Raw genomic sequence first — 18799 nt, 5'->3', positions numbered from 1 at the left:
AGCTTTAAAAAAAAAAAAAAAAAGTATCACAGTTGTGTATAGATCAGTGGACAAGTCTATGGTATCACATTTCTCCTTCTACCTTTATGTTGTATTGATCCTGGTGTTGAACCCTGATCACCAGTTTTATGTGGCAAGGACATTTAGCCACTGATTATATTGCCCATCCTGTTTCTAGTCTGACTTTGAGATGCAGTGAGCCAGTTGAGTGGGGAGGGCTAGGATCACAGGTGCCACCATGACTTTCCAAGGCTATTCCATAGAGCCATTCATCCAGAAGATGCAGCCCGCCCACAGGAATCACGCCTGCTGACCTCCTTGCTGTGCTGTGCTCTGGTCTTGACAGGATGGAGATGACTGGATGGAAGAGCCAACAATCCTGGTGTTGGTCCTGGCAGAGGTCTTCATGTCCATGGCCTACAACTTAAAGCAGGTAGGTGGGGTCAGGCATGGAATGGTGCCAGCCTCTACCCGAGGAGCCAGTGTCAATGCCCTTTCTGCCTCTTCATGCAGGCAAGTCCTAGCAGCACCGAGAAAGGGAAGGAGACCCTTCGGAGCTTTGTAACTGATGTCACAGCAAAGACGGGGAAAGCATTGTCACTGGTGATTGTGGACCAGGAGAAATGCTTCAGGTATGGATATGCACTGAAGATAGAGGCCTTAAAGGGACAGCTCACGGGTTATCAAGGGGAGATCATTCACCCTGGCTACAAGTCGTTCTGCAAGATGGTGTCCCTGACCAGCTGTGGGATGTGCTGGTCAATTGTCCTGCAACATTTCTGCCTGGGCTCAGGTTGGGGCTATTCTGATTTCCCACTCTGCTCCAGGCCTCAGAATCCCCCGAGGAGAAGGAAATCAGGAATGGCAAATAAACAGGCCAAAGCGAAGCATCAGCAGAGGCAAGAGTCTAGCACGGGACTCATGGTGTCCAGGGCAGACATGGAGAAGGTAAGGGCTTTCTGTAGTCTGCGCAGGTGAGTGCTCACGGGTTCTAAGTAGGTCTCCAACAGACTGAATAAAAGGCTCAGCAGCACTGCTGCCTGCCTTGAACTGAGTAAGAAAGCAGGATAAATGGAGCCCAGAGGTTGAGTGTAGCTTCAGGGAACATCGAGATGACTTCCAAACAGTGCCTCCACTCTCCCAGTCCATTGTTGCCTTCGGGTTTCTAGGCACTGGTGGATCTGCAGCTTTATACAGAAGCCCAGGCGTGGATGGTGCAGAGCTGGAAGGAGCTGGCGGACTTCACCTGTGCATTTACAAAGGCTGTGGCTGAAGCACCCTTCAAGTGAGTGACCCTCCAAGTGCCCCCTGCACAGCAGGTCTTGCTTTTCCCTTGGTTCTTGCTGCCAGAGAAAATGTGCCTTTCTCCTAAACTCTGCCACCAGCCCAGTGTGTCTTTTGAGGCAGACGCCAATCTGATGCTGGAGATTCAGAGCAAGAGCCTCACATCTCGGAGGCTGGAGAGATGGCTCAGTGGTTAAGAACACGCGTTGTTCTTGCACAGGACTCAGACTGTTCCTAGCACCCACGTGGTAGTTCACAACTGTCTGGGACTCCATTTTTAAGGGATTTAACACCCTCTGCTGGCCTGTGAGGTCAAAAGTGATGCACACATATATGTGAAGGCAAACACTCATATACGGAACATTAAAATGAAAATAAATCTTAAAAACAAAGGCTTCAATTCCAGCCTTTATAGAAATATTCTCTAAGTTGATGCTGTTACCAGGATTCACTCAGGTCAAATTTTCAGTGAACCTAGTCAGAGGAAACCTGTTTTATTTTATTTTGAGATTGAGTTGCTTTAAGCTCCCAGCAAGTGAGAACCTGAACTAGATTCCAAATTGCCCAATACCCAGTCCCCATGCCTGCTCCTTGGCAGTACCACCCCATCTTAACAGTGACACACACACACTCAACACACATGCATACACGCATACACACGCACACACGATGATGTCCATACAAGGGACTAGATGAAGGGGTTGTTTTCTAACCTTTTTGTGTGTGTATGCACATCCATCCTTACCAGAGGATGCAGGAACTCCTTTGCCACTGCCTGTGTAGGAATTATTGGCCTGTGCGTCAAGGAATTCAGTCTCCACATCCCATCTCACTGTAAGCTCGTGTTATAGATGCACCAAGCACTTTACCCACTCAATTATGCCCTCAGGCCCCAGATTCAATTTTACTTTCTTTTCATCTGTTTAGGTGTTTTGCCTGCATGTGTCTGTGCACAATGTGTGTGTAGTGCCTGAGGGCAGAAGAGGGCATGGGATCCCCTGGAAAGGGAGTCAGGTGGTAATTAGTGCTGGAATCAAATCTGGTACTCTAGAAGAGCAGTCAGGGCTCTTAATTGCTGAGCCATCATCTCTCCAGCTCCACTAAAATGCAATTTTTAAAGGAACCTGCAACCAAAACTATGCATGAGAACAAAAAGAGACTCAAACTGGCCCAATGTAACATTAAGTCTACACCCAGGTTACTGGAGAAGGTTTTAGGGTTTAGTTCAGTTAAAGGGACAAATAAGTAGGGGAGAGGAACTCAAGTCTCCAGTGGTGCCCTTGCAGGAAGCTCCGGGATCAAGTCACCTTTTCCTTCTTCCTGGAGAAAGACTGGGCTGGAGGGATGAAAGTGGACCAGTCCGGCAGGGGACTGGCACTGATCTGGAGGCGGCAGATCCAGCAGCTGAACCGAGTCAGCTCGGAGATGGCCAGTGCTATTGTGGACGCCTATCCCTCACCACAGCTCCTGGTGCAGGTATGCTATGGGTGCAGGTATGCTATGGGTGACCTTGCTCTCCAAACATCGAGAGGCCAGGAATGTAGGTCAGCAGTGTGGACTGTGAGCCTGAGAAAGGCCAGGTTCTCCTGCCTGAACTTGCCCTTTCTAACCTCCTAACCAGGGGATGGTCATGGACGGGTGGTACGATGAGTGGCATGGTGTTAAGAGGTCACTTATCATTTCCAGGCTTATCAGCGGTGTTTCTCTGAGCAAGAACGTCAGAATTTGCTGGCTGACATACAAGTGCGACGTGGGGAAGGTGTGACAGCCACCTCCCGCCGTGTTGGGCCAGAATTATCCAGGCGGATCTACCTTCAAATGACCACAGCGCAACCAGATCTCATCTTAGACAGTGTTGACTGATATCCCACCTTGGCTATTGACAGTAGACAGGCCAGAAGTACCTCCTTGGTACAGTTAGGGAGCAAGTCTCTCATCTCTGGGAACAGAGAAGGCTGAGTCACTTGAATCTACCTCCACCATAGCACTCATGTTCCTCTCCCGGCAAGCGAGATGCCATGGACAGCCATCCCACCCCATCCCAGTTGACCCTCACAGCACAAAGGAGAAAGGCAGACCACTCAGACATGGATTTAATAATTGTAGAAATCCAAGAAATAAGCATCAAATCTCGAAGTCAGAGTGAACTCTTGCCTGCGGGTTGGCTTGACTACGCCCAGCCACTGAGCTGCCTCAACCAGCTAGGGAGCTATGATGAGGCTGACTCCTGTTTTCATGATGTCACCATATGTATGTAGTATGTATTTTGTCTCAATAAAGCCTTTGTACCAATGGCTGTGGAGCTTGGAGGAAGACTAAAGGAGCGTGTAGTGATGCTGAGGAGGTGATGCTGAGGAGGTGTGGGCCTACATGGCAGAACTGTCTGGGGAGGAAAAATCCAAGGCCTTTCTTCCAGTGTCAGGACAGTTTTGAATGGCAGACCTATCCAGATGGGCCACTAGGGCTACACTGCTGAACTATGACAGGTCCTTGCTCCTCTAGGGAGCTTGCAAATGGGAGTTTTTAGCAAGTAAGCACCGAGACACAGTTGTTTCTGATCCCTTCATGCAGCTGTTGTGAAGAGACTGGGAAAGGGGAGAATGCTTTCTTGTAGCAGCAGGGAGGTGGGCGGCTCTGCCCTGGTTGTGCTAATGTTTAGTTATGTATCACTCTGCAGCGCCACCATGTGACTTTGTTTCCCTTTGACTCCCACTGTTCTCTTCCTTCCTTCCCTTCTGTTACAGGTCCAGAATCAACTCTAAACCTGCTTCCATGAAGTCAAGTTTCTAGGTTGCCTTTGAGGTATTTCATCACACCGAGTGCTAGTGGAGCAGCCACAGTACGGCTTTGCAGAGTTCCCTCTGCTTCCAGGCCATTCGGGAGTTAATGCTCTAAAACTGAGGCAAGGAACCCGGCCTGCTGCCATTTTGTGGAAGCCATTTAAAAGTTGAGGCAAAATTCCACAGGAGTTAAGTTTCCCAGGACCCTGATGATATGAGATCTATTTGTGGGTGGTAAGACTGTTATGAAAGATTCGCTTTAGCTGAGACAACTCTGGTGTGAGTTCATCCTCTTGGGTATTATATAGGAGGTCGAATGACATAAAGGGAAGGAGGAAAACTGGAATGAGAGCCTGGTTGTGCCTCAGACTAGCCTGAACACTGCTGGCAAGTCATGGATGAGACGGCACCTCCTGCCTCAACATGTGACACTGGACCAAACAGCCAGACATTTTGGATATTGCTAAACTGCTTGACTGACTGAATCTTTAAAGAAACGTATTACGTCACCTTCCCAGCTTAGGCTGGGTTACCCAGTATTGCTAGTCCTCTAATCCCAGTAACACACTGCCCTCCGATTGTCCTGGTTACCCAGGGAGGAATGAAAGAAAGGGTTTATGACATACAAAAGTATAAATGTAGTGACAGCTGACCATTTAGTAGAAAGGAACCTTGCCTTACACAGCTTTGTATAACTAGAAAAGCCTATGCCTTCTCTCTCCCCACCCCTAAGCCTACTCCTTTAGGCATGCAGGTAACTCTTCCTCCCCCCTCTCCATTTCTCCTCATTCCACCAGGGAACCCTGACTATGGAACAGAAGTCCTACAAAGGGGAGATCTCAAGTACCACCAGCAGCCATGTGATGATGGCAGGTAGGTCTGACGCTAAAAAGAGGTTGTGTCCAGCAGAACCCAATTCCATAGGAATCCAAGCTCCAAGGCTGGGAGGCAGCGGGTGCTGAGGGTGAGCTCACTGCTGGGAGTCGGTTTGCAGGACCCACTGGAGGATCTCATGATGACGCAGGCCCTGGACCGCATTGTCGTAGATGGTGTTCACGCTGGTGCAGAGGGGCTGCTGGTGCAGCCCTGTCACCCGGCATACAACCAGCCCTCCTGCTACACACAGCAGCAGGAGCAACAGCAACACCTTCAGCACAGCCCAGGAGCGAGTGTGTTTTCGGGGTGGTGGCTTGCGAGGACGAGAGCCAGACTTCGATTCTGGAGGGACAGAATACGTGAATTTGTGGAGAGCAGCTCTACAGTCAGTCCACGCAGAGCCACTTCCTTCTCAAGCCCTGAGCAGACAGTTTAGGATCATCGAAATGAGAGCTAGATCCCCTCCCACTCAGGTAGAAACAGTCTTCCCCATGGTCTCTAAGGACTACATTTAAAAATGGCATTCTAAGGAGTTACAGAGACAAAGTTTGGAGCTGAGACGAAAGAATGGACCATCTAGAGACTGCCGCACCTAGGGATCCATCCCATAATCAGCCTCCAAACCCAGACACTATTGCATACGCCAGCAAGATTTTGCTGAAAGGACCCTGATATAGCTGTCCTTTGTGAGGCTATGCCGGTGCCTGGCAAACACAGAAGTGGATGCTTACAGTCAGCTATTGAATGGAACACAGGGCCCCAATGGAGGAGCTAGAGAAAGCACCCAAGGAACTAAAGGGAACTGCAACCCTATAGGTGGAACAACAATATGAACTAACCAGTACACTCAGAGCTCAGTGTCTCTAGCTGCATATGTAGCAGAAGATGGCATAGTGAGCCATCATTGGGAAGAGAGGCCCCTTAGTCTTGCAAACTTTATATGCCTTAGTAGAAGGGAACACCAGGGCCAAGAAGTGGGAGTGGGTAGGGGAGTAGGGGGGGGGAGGGTATGGGGGACTTTAGGGATAGCATTTGAAATGTAAATGAAGAAAATACCTAATAAAAAATGGGGGGGGGGAGGCATTCTAGGGCTGATGAGATGGCTCAGCAGTTTAAGAGCCCTGACTCAGGTCCTGAGTTTAATTCCCAGCAACCACAGGGTGGCTCACAACCATCCACGCCCTCTTCTAGTGTGTCTAAAGACAACTACAGTGTACTTACATATAATAATAAATAAAACTTAAAAAAAGAAAGAAAGTGGGACTCTAGCTGGGCGGTAGTGGTGGCATAGGCACAAGCCTTTAATCCCAGCACTTGGGAAACAAAGGTAAGTAGATTTCTGAGTTCAAGGCCAGCCTGGTCTACAGAGTGAGTTCTAGGACAGCCAGGGATATATAAAGAAACCCTGTTTAGATAAACCAAAAAAATAGGAGGGTTGGGGTGGGGACCCCATTCTCCTTTCATCCTGTATCTCAGGCCTCAGGGTCTTCCATTCTCTCTGGTAACAGGGAGATGATTTGAGGTCTTGAGAATCACAGGAAGTGTTCATCGGGTGTCCAAAAGGGATACATTGCCACCCACTTGGCAAAGCTAGCCTAGGCCTGTTCTCAAAAACAAACTCAGATAAAGGCATACACATTATAAACACAACTACTACCGATGACAAGGATAATAATAGGTGATAGGTGACTGCTGTTTTCTAAGAGTGCACGCGTGCGCGCTCGCTCTCTCCCTCCCTCCCTCTCCCTCTCCCTCCTGTGATGAACATTTCCCTTTTCTCTTTTTTTTTTTCTTTTGGAGCCACTGCAGCCCAGAGCCTGCCCTCAAATTTATCCCTCCTGCCTCTACTTCAAGGTTACAGATATGTCAACATGCCCAGCTTCCCACATTACATTTATAATGAAAAAAAAAGCTTGACATTTTTAGGTTGAAAAAGGCAAAGAGAATTGGGTTTTGTTTGTTTTAGAAACAGGGTGTTACTATGTCTCTCCAGCTGTCCTGCAATCTGACATGTAGAGCAAGCTGGCCTTGAATGCAGTGGTCTTCCTGCCTCCACCTCACAGTACTACCATGCCCACTTTAGGCAAGAGCTATGAGAGTTTTCTTATTTATTCTTCACTGCTGCCAAACAGATCTAACTCCCACCCTCAACAAACAAGCAGCAGTGACACTAGTCACTCACTCAGGGCAAGGACGAATAGGCACACCCCCGCTGCACCCTGAAAATGGAAAGCAGACTTACTCGGGGCCTGGTTTGCCTCTTTCTTAGGCTTCTTCTCTTGCTCCCGCTTGGACGCCTTCTGAGCGTCATACTCCTTCCGCCGGCGCTCCTTCTCCTCCGCCTTCTCCCGCTTCCGCAGCTCGCGCTCCTTCGCTTCCTTAGCTTGCTGCTTGGCCTCACGCTTCTTCTCTGCCTCTACAACATAATATGCACAATTTGACTCCTCTCACACACACCCCAGCAGACTGACTGCCTGAGTGGTTAAGGGATGGGTTCATCCGCCTTCTTTACACCACGGATCACATAGAAACGGTAGGATTTAGGTACTGCAGCAAGGTCTATAATCCTAGCACTTAGGATGGAAGAGTTGCTGATCGTGTGTGTAGAATTATGAGTTTTAGGCTACTTTGGGCTATATAAGGAATATCTGTATGAAAAATATACTCCCAGCACTCAGGAAGCTGAGGCAGAGGCCACCCTCAGCTACACAGTATTTGGCCAGCTTAGGCCAAATAAGTTTCCCTTAAAAACAATGCTTCTCAGCCGGGCATGGTGGTGCTCGCCTTTAATCCCAGCAGAGGCAGAGGCAGATGGATTTCTGAGTTCGAGGCCAGCCTGGTCTACAAAGTGAGTTCCAGGACAGCCAAGGCTATACAAAGAAACCGTCTTGAAAAGTCAAAAAAAGAAAAAGAAAAAAGAAAGATATGGGTGGGCTGTCAAGATGGCTAAGTGGGGAAAGGCGCCTGCCCTCAAGCCTGGTGACCTAAGTCTTACCCATAGGTCCCATACAGAGGGGACAGCCTCCACACGCTGTCCTCTTACCTCCCCACATGTGCACTCTTGTTACACAGTTACTAATTAGAAGGCTGACGGTAGGGGATCATTATATAAGCCTTGGAGTTAGAGACAAGAGAACATCTCATGTTCCCCGCAAAATGAACAGTACACAGAAGGCAGAATCTTCCAGAACTTAGTCATAAAGGAAGATGCAGCAGAGGTACTGATAACATGGGATGAACATGGAACAGGAGGAGGATGGTGAGGTGAGCGCATGTCAGGTTTCGGTCGGTGCAGTGTCTTCCTAAACCAACTTAAGTCAGGAAGACTCTACTCAACACTAGACTTGCTAGGCTTGGCTTTACAGCTCACGTGTGTTTACATGACGTATCCAACTGCCAAATTATTGGGTTCTAAAAGTGCATCTTCAAATCAGTCATTTTCAAATCAGTCTGAAAAACATGTTGGCAAAGTCCGAATCGCACAAAATGGTGGTTAAATGCCCATTTAAGGCCTGAGAGCTTGGGGAATCCGCGTGGAGCTGAAAAGAAGCACAATCAAAACAGAAGCTGCCCGCTGCCCCTTTCTGAGCAGACAGCCTGGTCTCCAGGGGCCTGGTGCTGGCCAGGAGTACACACAACAGGAGTCAGCCGTCCTGCCACTGCAGCCATGAACCTACCAAAGAGAGCTGTATCTCAGGCCTGCTGAGCTCAGGGGCTGCCTGGAGTCAATACTGGGCGTGTCCTTTCTACCACAGCTTAGAAAGAAGCCAGCCAGTCTCTCATGATTACTGAGTGCCAAGATGCAGAAGGAAGAAGGCAGAGCCAATTCTAATGGTTGCATTGTTTGCTTGCTTGCTTACTTTTTTTTTTTTTTGGTTTTTCAAGACAGGGTTTCTCTGTGTAGCCATGGCAGTCCTGGAACTCACTTTGTAGACCAGGCTGGCCTCGAACTCAGAAAACCGCCTGCCTCTGCCTCCCAAGTGCTGGGATTAAAGGCATGCGCCACCACGCCCAGCCAGGGCTACATCTTAATACATAAATAATTTTTATTAATTCTTTGATCATATTCATCCCAATCCCTCTTAACATCTCCCAGGTCTGCTTTCACCTTCTAACCCCTACCCCAACTTCATGGCCTTTATGTTGTTGCTGTTGGAGTTGGGTTCTTTGGGATTGGGATTGGGTTTGGGTTTGGTTTGGTTTTTTGAGACAGGGTTTCTCTACACAGCCCTACAACTGTAATGTGTGTCCCAGCAAAGCATTGCTGCCAAAGGAAGTATGTACATGGCTAATTTAATGTCATGCTTGCCCGTGACTGGCCTTGGTCACAGTAGGCCCGCTGGCCACCTCACGACCTTGGGGTGCCATTCTAATGTCAATGGAAAGCCAAGAAAGAATTTTAAACATACTGAGAGGAGGAAGGCAGCTCTCTAGCAATGTGTAACTGAGGACGAGACAGGGATGAATACTCACACCGAGGACTACCTCACAGACTAAGAACAGCAGAAAAAAATCACGGGCAGCTGTTCTACCTCAGGCTTGAAAACTCCAGGGATGGTACTTTCCTACTATAGGGAAGGCTTCCTACTGAGGAGGTCGAAGGGGGGATGGGTCTTTAGTGATTTATTTTGTTTGTGAAGGGTATTTGGGTTTTCCATTGGTTGGTTCTTGGTTTATTTTGATTCTTGTTTTCTGAGATGAGGGTCTTGTTTATAGCCCAGGCTACCCTTAAATTCAGTGATCTTCCTGCTCAGCCAAGTACTGGGACTATAGGTCTATGCCCATGTCTGCCTCCAGCCATGTCGAAGGTACCTTTTTTACTATCAGAAGATGGACACCCCAGAGCAGAGACATGAAAATCAGTTGCTTGTCTGTGGAGCCCTGTGGAGAAGCCTGGATGGAGAATGGGGGGCAGGGGGCACCACTCTACTGCCTGTGCCCCACAACCCTGCCTCTCCAGCACTCTGCTATAGATCCTGCTCCTGCAGGCTGATTAAGGACAGGGAAGACAACTAGGAAGAGGGCCACCCACCTCGCTCCACTTCCAGCCGGCGCTGCCGCTCTCGTTCCTGATCTGCCTGCACGGCCTTCATGTGCTGTAACACCTGCAGGAGGAAAGAGGCTCTGAGCTACTCAGGTAGCAGGCTTCACAGCTCATGCTTGTTCAGGTCTCATTTCAGGACTCTAGACTACCACAGGCCCCGAAGGTGGGACAGAGCCGATGGAGATAATCCGTATCTGAAATGGCAATCTTCCTTGGAGAGTCACGTGGGTCCAGTTCATTAAGACTGTCAGAAAACGGCTTCCTATAAACCACCACCAACTAGAACCTGAAAATGTCTGTCACTCACATCAGCCATACAGGGATAATGTCACAGAATCTACCCAGTAGCTCCCTCATCCCCAGGAGACAGGAGCACACCTTCCAACACGCTCTCCTGACCTTCTCCTTGGCGGCCATAGGCCCTTCTTCCACTCCTGTTCTCACACTGTAAATTCCCTCTGGTCTGTAGTTGGTTTGGGTTTCTTATAAATCATGATCAGTATCCAAGGCTGGCCAATTGTGACGGTCCAGACAGGCATGAGCCAGCACAGGCTGCAAGCCATTGTAATTCCATGCTACCTTTCTGTCATAAGTTCCTTCAAAAGCAGGAACTGTTGAGACTGGTTGGAGGCACTGACCAGGTTTCTACTTCAAAAGGAGGGAAATCAAGACAGACTGTTGTGCCCAGGACACACAGCAGAAAGCAGCACAAATGAGACCTGAGGAGAGGCCCTCTGAGCAGAAGACAGGTCAAAGAGAAAGGCCCAAACACTACCTGCTGTAGTCAGCACCCAGTGCCCCAAATTCTCAGGCTAAACTCATGAATGACCTTTAACCAAAAGTCACAAATACTCTCACTGTGGACGCAGAGGAGCCAGAATCCTTTTATCTTTTCTGTTTGTTTTCACAGAGCTTCTACATGTTAAACACACACTTAGAAGCTGGTGTTCCATGGATCTAACTCAGAGCCCCTGGCAATCCAAACTCTATGACACTGTGGGATCTCTGCAAGCCATTCAACTCTCCCAAGCCAATTTTTGGATCTGAAAGCCAGGGACAACACATGCTTCTCTGGCCACTCAGCATAGTCAGCAGCATGGCAGACACTCAATAAACACTGCCGCTGAGTCCACCATCTTCACTGCATGAAGGCACAGGGACCTGACCCTCAGGACAGGACTCAAGCATAACTCATGTCTCAGAAACTTCAAGCAGACCCTCAGCAGCCAGCCAACAAAACCCTTGCTTGCCCACAGCTTGGTTTGAAGGCACTAACTACTAACCCAGGACTTGAAGCTGCCAGTACCTCTCAAGGGAATCCAACTGATAAGTATGGCTACCTGACCAGAAACTGTGGGCACTGGAGGACGGGAGGACATAATGGTGAGGAGAGCCCAAAACATTGCAGAGCTCCGGCTTCACTCCACACTGGATACCAAACACAACTGGGCTCAGTGGACTGGCCCAAGGTAAGCTAGGGGCTTGCTGTTTAGAAACCTCTGACCTTATTCTGACTCATCCAAGCCACTCCTCTACAATGCCTGGAGGTGTGCTGCAGCTCCAGGCAGTTGTGCCAGGGCTGTGGCTTCAGTTACCACATCTGCAATGTGCGCTGCTATCTGGAACATGTCTGGAAAAGATGCATGATCAGAAGGGACCTCTGCACTAAATACAAACTATCTCTGTAGCCATAAGCTATGAAATATCACTGGGTATCAGTGGAACACATTGTGGTTCAAAGAAGCCAAGAGTGGCTTTGAACTACTGATCCTTCTGCCTCATTGTCAGTGCTGGGATTGTGGCCTTGGTTTTATGCTATCCTGGAGATCTCAAACCCAGAGCTTCATGCACATTAGACAAGTCCTACACTAGGGTCCCCTCTGGACAGATCTGCTGAATGGAGAGATAATGATGCACGCACACAGACTTCACAGGCTGGAGAAAGGAAACCACCCACTTCCCAGGGTCATGGGAAGCAGAGGAAGTAGAGGCCACTATCAACCTTCAAAATCGCTCATCAATGCCAAGTTTTCACACAGGATCTCGTGGGCCATGCAATCCTTGGCTTCCTATGTTGCCTTGCCTGGTTGGTCATGTTACCTTTAGCTTGGTGTCTTCTAACAAAAAGCACCAGTGATAGTGAGATTATATAAGCTCTGAGAAGATGAGGAGAGAGGGGGAAAGGCTTTTGCCTCACAGAGGAGACCTCTCACACACATTTAGCTTACACTAACTGTAGTAAAGCGAAGTCTGCCTTATTCCCACTGCCCTGAGACAGTACAGTCTAGTAAGCCACTTGGTGCTTAGCTGAAGCAGCAATCTGTCCCAGTGCTAGGGTGGGAGCTCCTGAGGTCACAGTGCTGCTCTTAACCAACAAGGGAAGGCATCATCAAGGCAGCCGGGCACCAGTGAGGTCTCTGTCTGCCATAAATGCCTTTAGCTCCTCTCACTTGTCAGGATGTCTGTCAATACTATAAACTTTTAACCCTTAGCCCCTTTGAAAGAGATGTAACTGTGTGTACATTCGTGTGAGTGTACATGCGTGTGAGTGTTCATGCCTGAGGAGACCACGCATAGCAATCCTCCCTTGAGCAGCCAATGTGGGTGCTGACAAATCAAACTTGGGTATCCTGAGAAAACAGCGTTTACCCTAACTACTCAGCAGCTCAGTCCTTCTCTAGCCACTTAACCCGGTTTAAAAAGGTTTGTTTCTTTTTGTGAGGGGAGGAGAGGAGATGGGAATGGGCCATGTCGGTGTGCATGTGGAGGTCAGCAGACAACTCCAGGGAGTCAGGTCATCAGGCATGATGGTAAGTGACTTTATCCACTGATCCACCTTGCAGGCCTTCAACCTTAACATATTTACTGACCAAATTGCTGCATCACAAGGTCACAGCTTTTAACCCTCTTGTCCTAGTAAAACAACCCATAGGGTTGAGGGAAGGTTGATAGGTAAAAGAGCTTGCCTATAAGCATGTGGGCCTGAGTTCAATCCCCAGCACTTATGTAAAGTCGCTGGACATGGTGGCAGACACTGCAATCCCAATGCTACCGAGGTGGGAACAAGATCTCTGGGTCTCACTGGCCAGCCAACCTAGCCCAACTGGCCGATGACAGACCCTCTCTCAAAATGTGAATAACATCTCTCAGGATGCAACCAATGTTGTCCTCTAGCCACACACACATGCATAAATTTAAATTTTAGTTAATAAGAGAGATGGCTCAGCAGTTAAGAGCACTTGCTGCTCTTACAGAGGAGCTGGGTTCAGTTCCCAGCACCCACATGAAGCAGCTCACAGCTGCTTGTAACTCTAGGTCCAGGGAATCCAATGCCCTCCTATAGCCTGTGTGAGTACCAACGTGTATGGTACATATAAACTCATGCAGACACACATACACAAATCTTTTTAAATAGTAATAAATACTAAGTAACCACAGCAACACAGACCTCTCCATCAGGCTCAGCTCGCTGGGATCTGGAGCTGTGGGTACCCTGGGAGAATAAACAAGAAGAGGGAGGAGAGGCAAGTCCCAGGGGAGAATGTGAACGAGACCCCTGGGAGTTGCACACTTACCTTGTTTGCACACTGCTTACATTGCTTCTCATCCAAGCAATCACCTGCCACCTTGGCCAGGACAGGGTCCAGGGGATTGTCCTTCAGATCCAGCCACTTCAGATTCTGCAGGGATGGAAGAAAGAGGCTGGCTAAGCCTGAGTTTACACAGTCCCTCAAGACAGAACAGATCGTGCTACAAGAACACTGTGTTTCCCCAAGAAGAGCTGAGGCAAGACCAACAAGGTGGTGTTTCTGGGGTTCCCCTTCCCTGTGCTCCCACAGTTCCTAAGCCCTTGACCACACTTGGCTGTGCATCCCGGGGGAATCCTACCTTGAGCTGGGCAAAGCTGACAGGCAGGGTGACCAGCCTGTTGTTGAGGAGATCCAAATGCTGAAGGTTAACCAGGCGGCCAAAGTCTGCGGGTAGCTGCTGCAGCTTGTTCTTGCTGAGGTCCAGCTTTACCAGGTGTGTGAGGCCACAGAAATCCGACTAGGAGCCAGAGAAAGGAGACTTAGGCCCAGGGCTCACACACTTTGGTATAAAGGTGTAGAAACCCTCAAGTAAAGAGTACCTGTACATCCCAACCGCACTTCCTGCCAGCTACTTCTCTTCATATGACAATGAAGAGAACACTTGCTATTCCTGGTGGCATTTACCAAGACAAGCTTGTAAAACAGCTCAGCAGAAAATCATCATGAGAAATGCATACAACCCACTCAGGAGGCAGAGGCAGACAGATCTCTATGAGTTCTAGGTCAGTCTGGTCTACAGAGGGAGTTCCCTCTGTAGGAGTCAGGGCTGTTACATTCAAACAAACAAACAAACAAACTCTGTCTACACAGCAGTCGTGTCCTGCCTTCCTCTTGTCAGAACTGAAGCTCATGTCCCACACTGCTACAGCAGTGATGCAGGGCCCTTCCTGTCCTCTCACAGTGCCTGCCTTCATCTTTTCCAAGATTTCTCACTGGACGTAGTGGTTTAAACTTGTACTCCTAGCTACTTGGGAGGCTGGTGCAGTTAGAAGCTAGCCTGGGCAGAATAGCCTCAAACAATAAGGGACAGGTGTGGCTCAGGGGTGGGGTGGCTGCCCGGCATGCACAGAGCCCAGAGTTCAATTCCTAGCTCCATACACACAAAAGCTGTGCGTGAAGCGCTAGGTTCAAGTTCTACCCCCAATATCCCTGCAAAAGAAAAGAAAAATACATATATCCTTTTTTATAAAAAGGGCCAGTACATGAGTACAAAGTCTTAGTCTTTGTTTTCTGTAACACTTAGTACAGTACTTTGCACAGGTGCTTAATGAGTCTTAGGCTAAGTACTAAATGCCTAGGACCTATCTGCTCCAACAGGCTCATTCTGGGCACAGAACAAAACATCCCTGACACTAACCTTTGCTAAGCACCCATCTGACAGTGCCAATACCACTCAGCTAGTGAGGCTCTGTTCGTGTCCTGTGGGGACCATAAACCCCAGTGGGCCTGTGCTGCACAGTGAAGGAGGAAAGCTGCGGGGACAGATTCAGACTGAGAAGTGCACGTTAGGCACTGCGTGACTGCTGCACCGTGGACAGCAGGTGTGGAGCTGCAAGAGCTACTACCCTTCCTTAATTAGACACACAATACCTCCCGGAACAGAAACCACTTTTAATGAGCTGTGGGAAGACGATGCTGTTGACAATAAGAGAAGCCCAGGAGAACCCTGAGAGGGATGGACTAATGAGCCAATGAAGAAACTGCTAACTTCTGAACTCCACCCGAGACTGAGCCCAACAGGAAGCTACCCTGGAGTCCAGCAAGGCAAGGCTGTCCATAGTACAGAGCAAGAGGCACACTGATAGCACCAAAAGGCCTGATAGCGAGGTGGCCTTTGCTCAGGAGAGGACCAGGGGCTGAAGGAATCCAATGCCCTCACAGGTGCTTAACACGCCCATAACCTAACCGTGCACTCAGGAGGCCGAGGCCAGCCTCGGGCACACAGTGAAACCTTGTCCTCAGAGAAAACGAGCTGAGAGAAGTTCTGCTAGAAGATGGATTGGGGTGTAGGGGGGCGTGTGGGGGGGAGGTAGCATATGACCAGGATAGAATTATATGTTATAATGACACATTATTTTCTATACTGAAGAAAGAAGAAATTCCAAAACAACAAAAGGACTTGATATACATTAGGTATACTCCAAAACAAGGAAAAATCTCAAGTAATTCTAGTCCTTGTTTAGGGCAATAAAGGCAGGATAGTCCCATCAAACCACAGTCTTTCTTGTTCCTCATTGAAAGATATGTGGGAACCAACGTGGTGACTCAGGCCTGAAATCCCAGCTCTTGGGAAGCTAACACAAGAGGACTGTCTGGGCCACAGTTTATGTGATTTCAAAGCAAAAACAAAACAAACAAAAAAACAAAAACAAAAACACATGCCAGGCATGGCAGGACACACCTACAGTCCCAACACTTGAGAGGTTGAAGCAGAAAAATCAAGGCCAGCCTGGGCTACCTAAGACCTCTTTTCTGACGAAAACAACAAGCAAGAGATGGGGGATCACTTTCCCACAGAATGTAGAGCAAACTGACACAATGGTCTCTATCCCCCTTATGCAAGAGAAGTAAACTACTTTTCTCAAAAGATTAAAAGAAAAAAGAAAAAAAAAAAAACCAGGCGCCCAGCAAGTGATTCAGCCAGCTTGTGCTGGCTTCACTTGTCTATGGCCTGATTCTCCTGCTGTTCTAAAGAATGTACCTCTGAGCAAGTCACCCTCCTCTACCTGTCCCCACCGATAGCCTCAGATTCAGCTGGACCCTGTAGACCTATCCTGAAATTACACCTTATGCCCAGCCTCGCCCTGGCCACAGGAAGGCTGTTCAGGGCTCCAGGACCCAGTGCAATGTGCAAGTCTTACCGGAAGAGTACTCAGTTTATTGCAGGACAGATCCAATACCGTAGCCTTGGGAAGTGCAGCCTAGAGAGAGAGATGAGAAAAACATGTCAAACCAACACCTGGAATGATTCCGTGACATCTGCTAATGAAGCATTTTCCAGAGAATGTTCCCACAATTACCACAATTAGCAAAGGCCTTTAAAAACAATAAGGGGGGGGGGGCAGGGTGGCACATGCTGTGACCCTAGTTTTCAGAAGACAAGAGGATACCATATCTAACTTCTGCTTCACAATAACGCCCTGAGGAGGAAGAAAGGCACGAAAGTATAATGTTCTTGGGTTTAAGAAAAAAGCCAGTCAACAAAGATATAGGGAAGACTGGGAAGGGGGGTTGGGGGGTGGGGGTGAGGAGCTTGACTATAGAGTGTCCAAGGAAACCCAACCTTCTCAAGCTCCTTGGGCACTTCACGTTTTCTCTAGTGCCCCGTTATTTGGTTTCAGGGCAGGAACTGGGTCTAGTAAAGCACTGGGGTTTAATTTACTCATTTGTTCAGGTCTCTGACCACCAACATGTGTTGGTACTGAGTACCTGCTCTGGGGAGGGCCCTGGCTACAGAACAAGAGAGAAGGCCCTCATAGCCCGTCTCTAGTTCTCAGTGGTGTCCAGGACTAGAGAGGCTCTGCAGAACCGACCCTTTCTTCACCCCAAGGACAGCACTATAATGACCACATGCCTGTGGTGAAGGGGTTCCAGATAGCTTTCCTCGGGCCAGGCTCAAGTACATGTGGCCGTCTTCTGGAGAAGGACGGTGGACATGCAGTCAAGGGTCCCAGGTCCAAATCTCAGAGGTACGTCTGACCACTTTACGTGTAAAGAAGTTCCGGGTACCAGAGCAGGGAAAACACCAGCTACCTTCCAATTCTTTGTCTTATGATTTTTTTTTTTTTTTTTTTTTGGTTTTTCTAGACAGGGTTTCTCTGTATAGCCCTGGCTGTCCTGGAACTCACTCTGTAGACCAGGCTGGCCTCAAACTCAGAAATCCACCTGCCTCTGCCTCCCGAGCTCTGGGATTAAAGGCGTCCCCACCAGGCCCGGCTTGTCTTATGATTTTAACCCCCCTAAGTGTACGAGACCAGAACCATTAACACCATCTTACAAATGAGGAAATCTAGACACAAAGGTTGGCTGGTTAGCTTGCCAAGGACATCGAGCTATTGAGCAACGGGAGCTGGGAAGTGAACTGGGCATGCCATTCAAACCACCATACTACACAGCCACAAAGGGGGTGGGGGTGGGGATTCGGCCAATTGCCAAGGCCAAGTATAATCCCTTAATGGCAATAAGAAAAGTGTAGGTCATCCAAAGTGAAGCTAACATGAGACGTTAGAGCTAGGGAGCGCAGAGCTGGGTAAGCACTGATCGAGGATGTTGCTCTATGTTGGCAGCAAATTAAGTGTGTGCTGTCCCTAGGGCCTCAGGCTTCCAAATGGGATTGGGAGTGGAGGGAGATGGAGGGTGTGGCGCCATTCCGGACAGTTTCAGAGCAGCTGGGATGAGAACCTTTGCCAGTCCTGCAAAGAGATTTCACTTTCTTCAAGGAGAGCCGCCCCCAAGCTGCGAAAGCCAGCTGGGATTGCAGGCTTCTCAGGAAAAAGCTGGGTTCGGCGCCACACCCAGGTCTATCTGGAGGCCTACTTCCCGGGACCCGGTCATTCATTCATCCTCGAAACACATCCAGCAACCCTTCCCGCGGCTTTCCACTCTAAGGCCCAGCACGAAGCCGGACCTTGTTGAGAGCTCCCCAAAACCAGGACAAATTCATTACTGGCCCCGAAAAAGCCCAGGATCGGGTAGCTAGAGCGACCCTATCTCCTGGAACTGTGCCAAAGTGACACGTGTGCACCGCAATAAGAATACTGGGACCGACCGCAGCCTCCCAGGAGACCTAGTTTTTTAAAGAACGGGAAACTGAGGCTTAAGAGAGGGGCCTGCCCGCGTGGGGCCGGCGTCAGGAGTAGGTGGGCTCCCGAGGCTCGTGGGGTCGTACTGACCAGCTCCTTGACGGGGACTTCATTCAGGTCGCTGAGGCTCAGGTCCAGCTCATTGCCGTCCAGCTTGTCGCGGAGGTTCCCGCCCTTGCTACCGGCCTTGGTCATGATGACGCCGGCTAAGCGGGTCCCTGGCTCCCGGTTTCCGACGGGCAGGAGAGAGGGATGAGGGGCCGCTCGTGGGCTCGGCGGACTCACACCCAACGGACCACGCCTGCGCCTTAAGCCGCCGTCGCCTCCGCCGCCGCTGCGAGGCCTCCGCCGCCCGTCCGCTCGCCCGCCGCACTCCCAGCCCAGGGCCCCGCTCCCACCGGTGCCGCCGCGACGACGACCACT

At 49.4% G+C, this 18799-nt stretch overlaps 2 protein-coding genes across 5 annotated transcripts in view; one reads left to right on the top strand and one right to left on the bottom strand.

The window, feature by feature from the left end:
• Nucleotides 1-3604, top strand: part of Eme1 (essential meiotic structure-specific endonuclease 1) — an 8865-nt gene extending 5261 nt beyond the window's left edge. For 2 of the 4 annotated variants that reach the window (XM_030246037.1, XM_011249045.1), the window contains 6 exons: nt 347-433; nt 514-632; nt 828-948; nt 1170-1285; nt 2571-2760; nt 2971-3578. In XM_030246037.1, coding sequence (XP_030101897.1) covers nt 347-433; nt 514-632; nt 828-948; nt 1170-1285; nt 2571-2760; nt 2971-3147 — 810 coding nt within the window. In that variant the 3' untranslated portion in view covers nt 3148-3578. Of the gene's footprint in view, nt 1-346; nt 434-513; nt 633-827; nt 949-1169; nt 1286-2570; nt 2761-2970 lie in introns of all 4 variants that reach the window. The other 2 variants (NM_177752.5, NM_001379688.1) reach the window with 2 other exon arrangements.
• On the bottom strand, nt 3353-18799 carry Lrrc59 (leucine rich repeat containing 59). Its single transcript, NM_133807.2, has 7 exons — nt 18467-18799; nt 16436-16495; nt 13873-14031; nt 13560-13664; nt 9973-10045; nt 7183-7356; nt 3353-5282 (listed from the first exon to the last, which is right to left on the bottom strand). The coding sequence occupies exons 1-7, from the start codon at nt 18569-18571 to the stop codon at nt 5035-5037; spliced, it is 924 nt and encodes a 307-aa protein (NP_598568.1). The 5' UTR covers nt 18572-18799; the 3' UTR covers nt 3353-5034.

Source organism: Mus musculus, chromosome 11 (assembly GCF_000001635.26).
Source record: "Mus musculus strain C57BL/6J chromosome 11, GRCm38.p6 C57BL/6J".
NCBI lineage: Eukaryota > Metazoa > Chordata > Mammalia > Rodentia > Muridae > Mus > Mus musculus.
The sequence above is the reverse complement of the archived record's forward strand: the minus strand, read 5'-3'. Positions and strand labels throughout refer to the sequence as shown.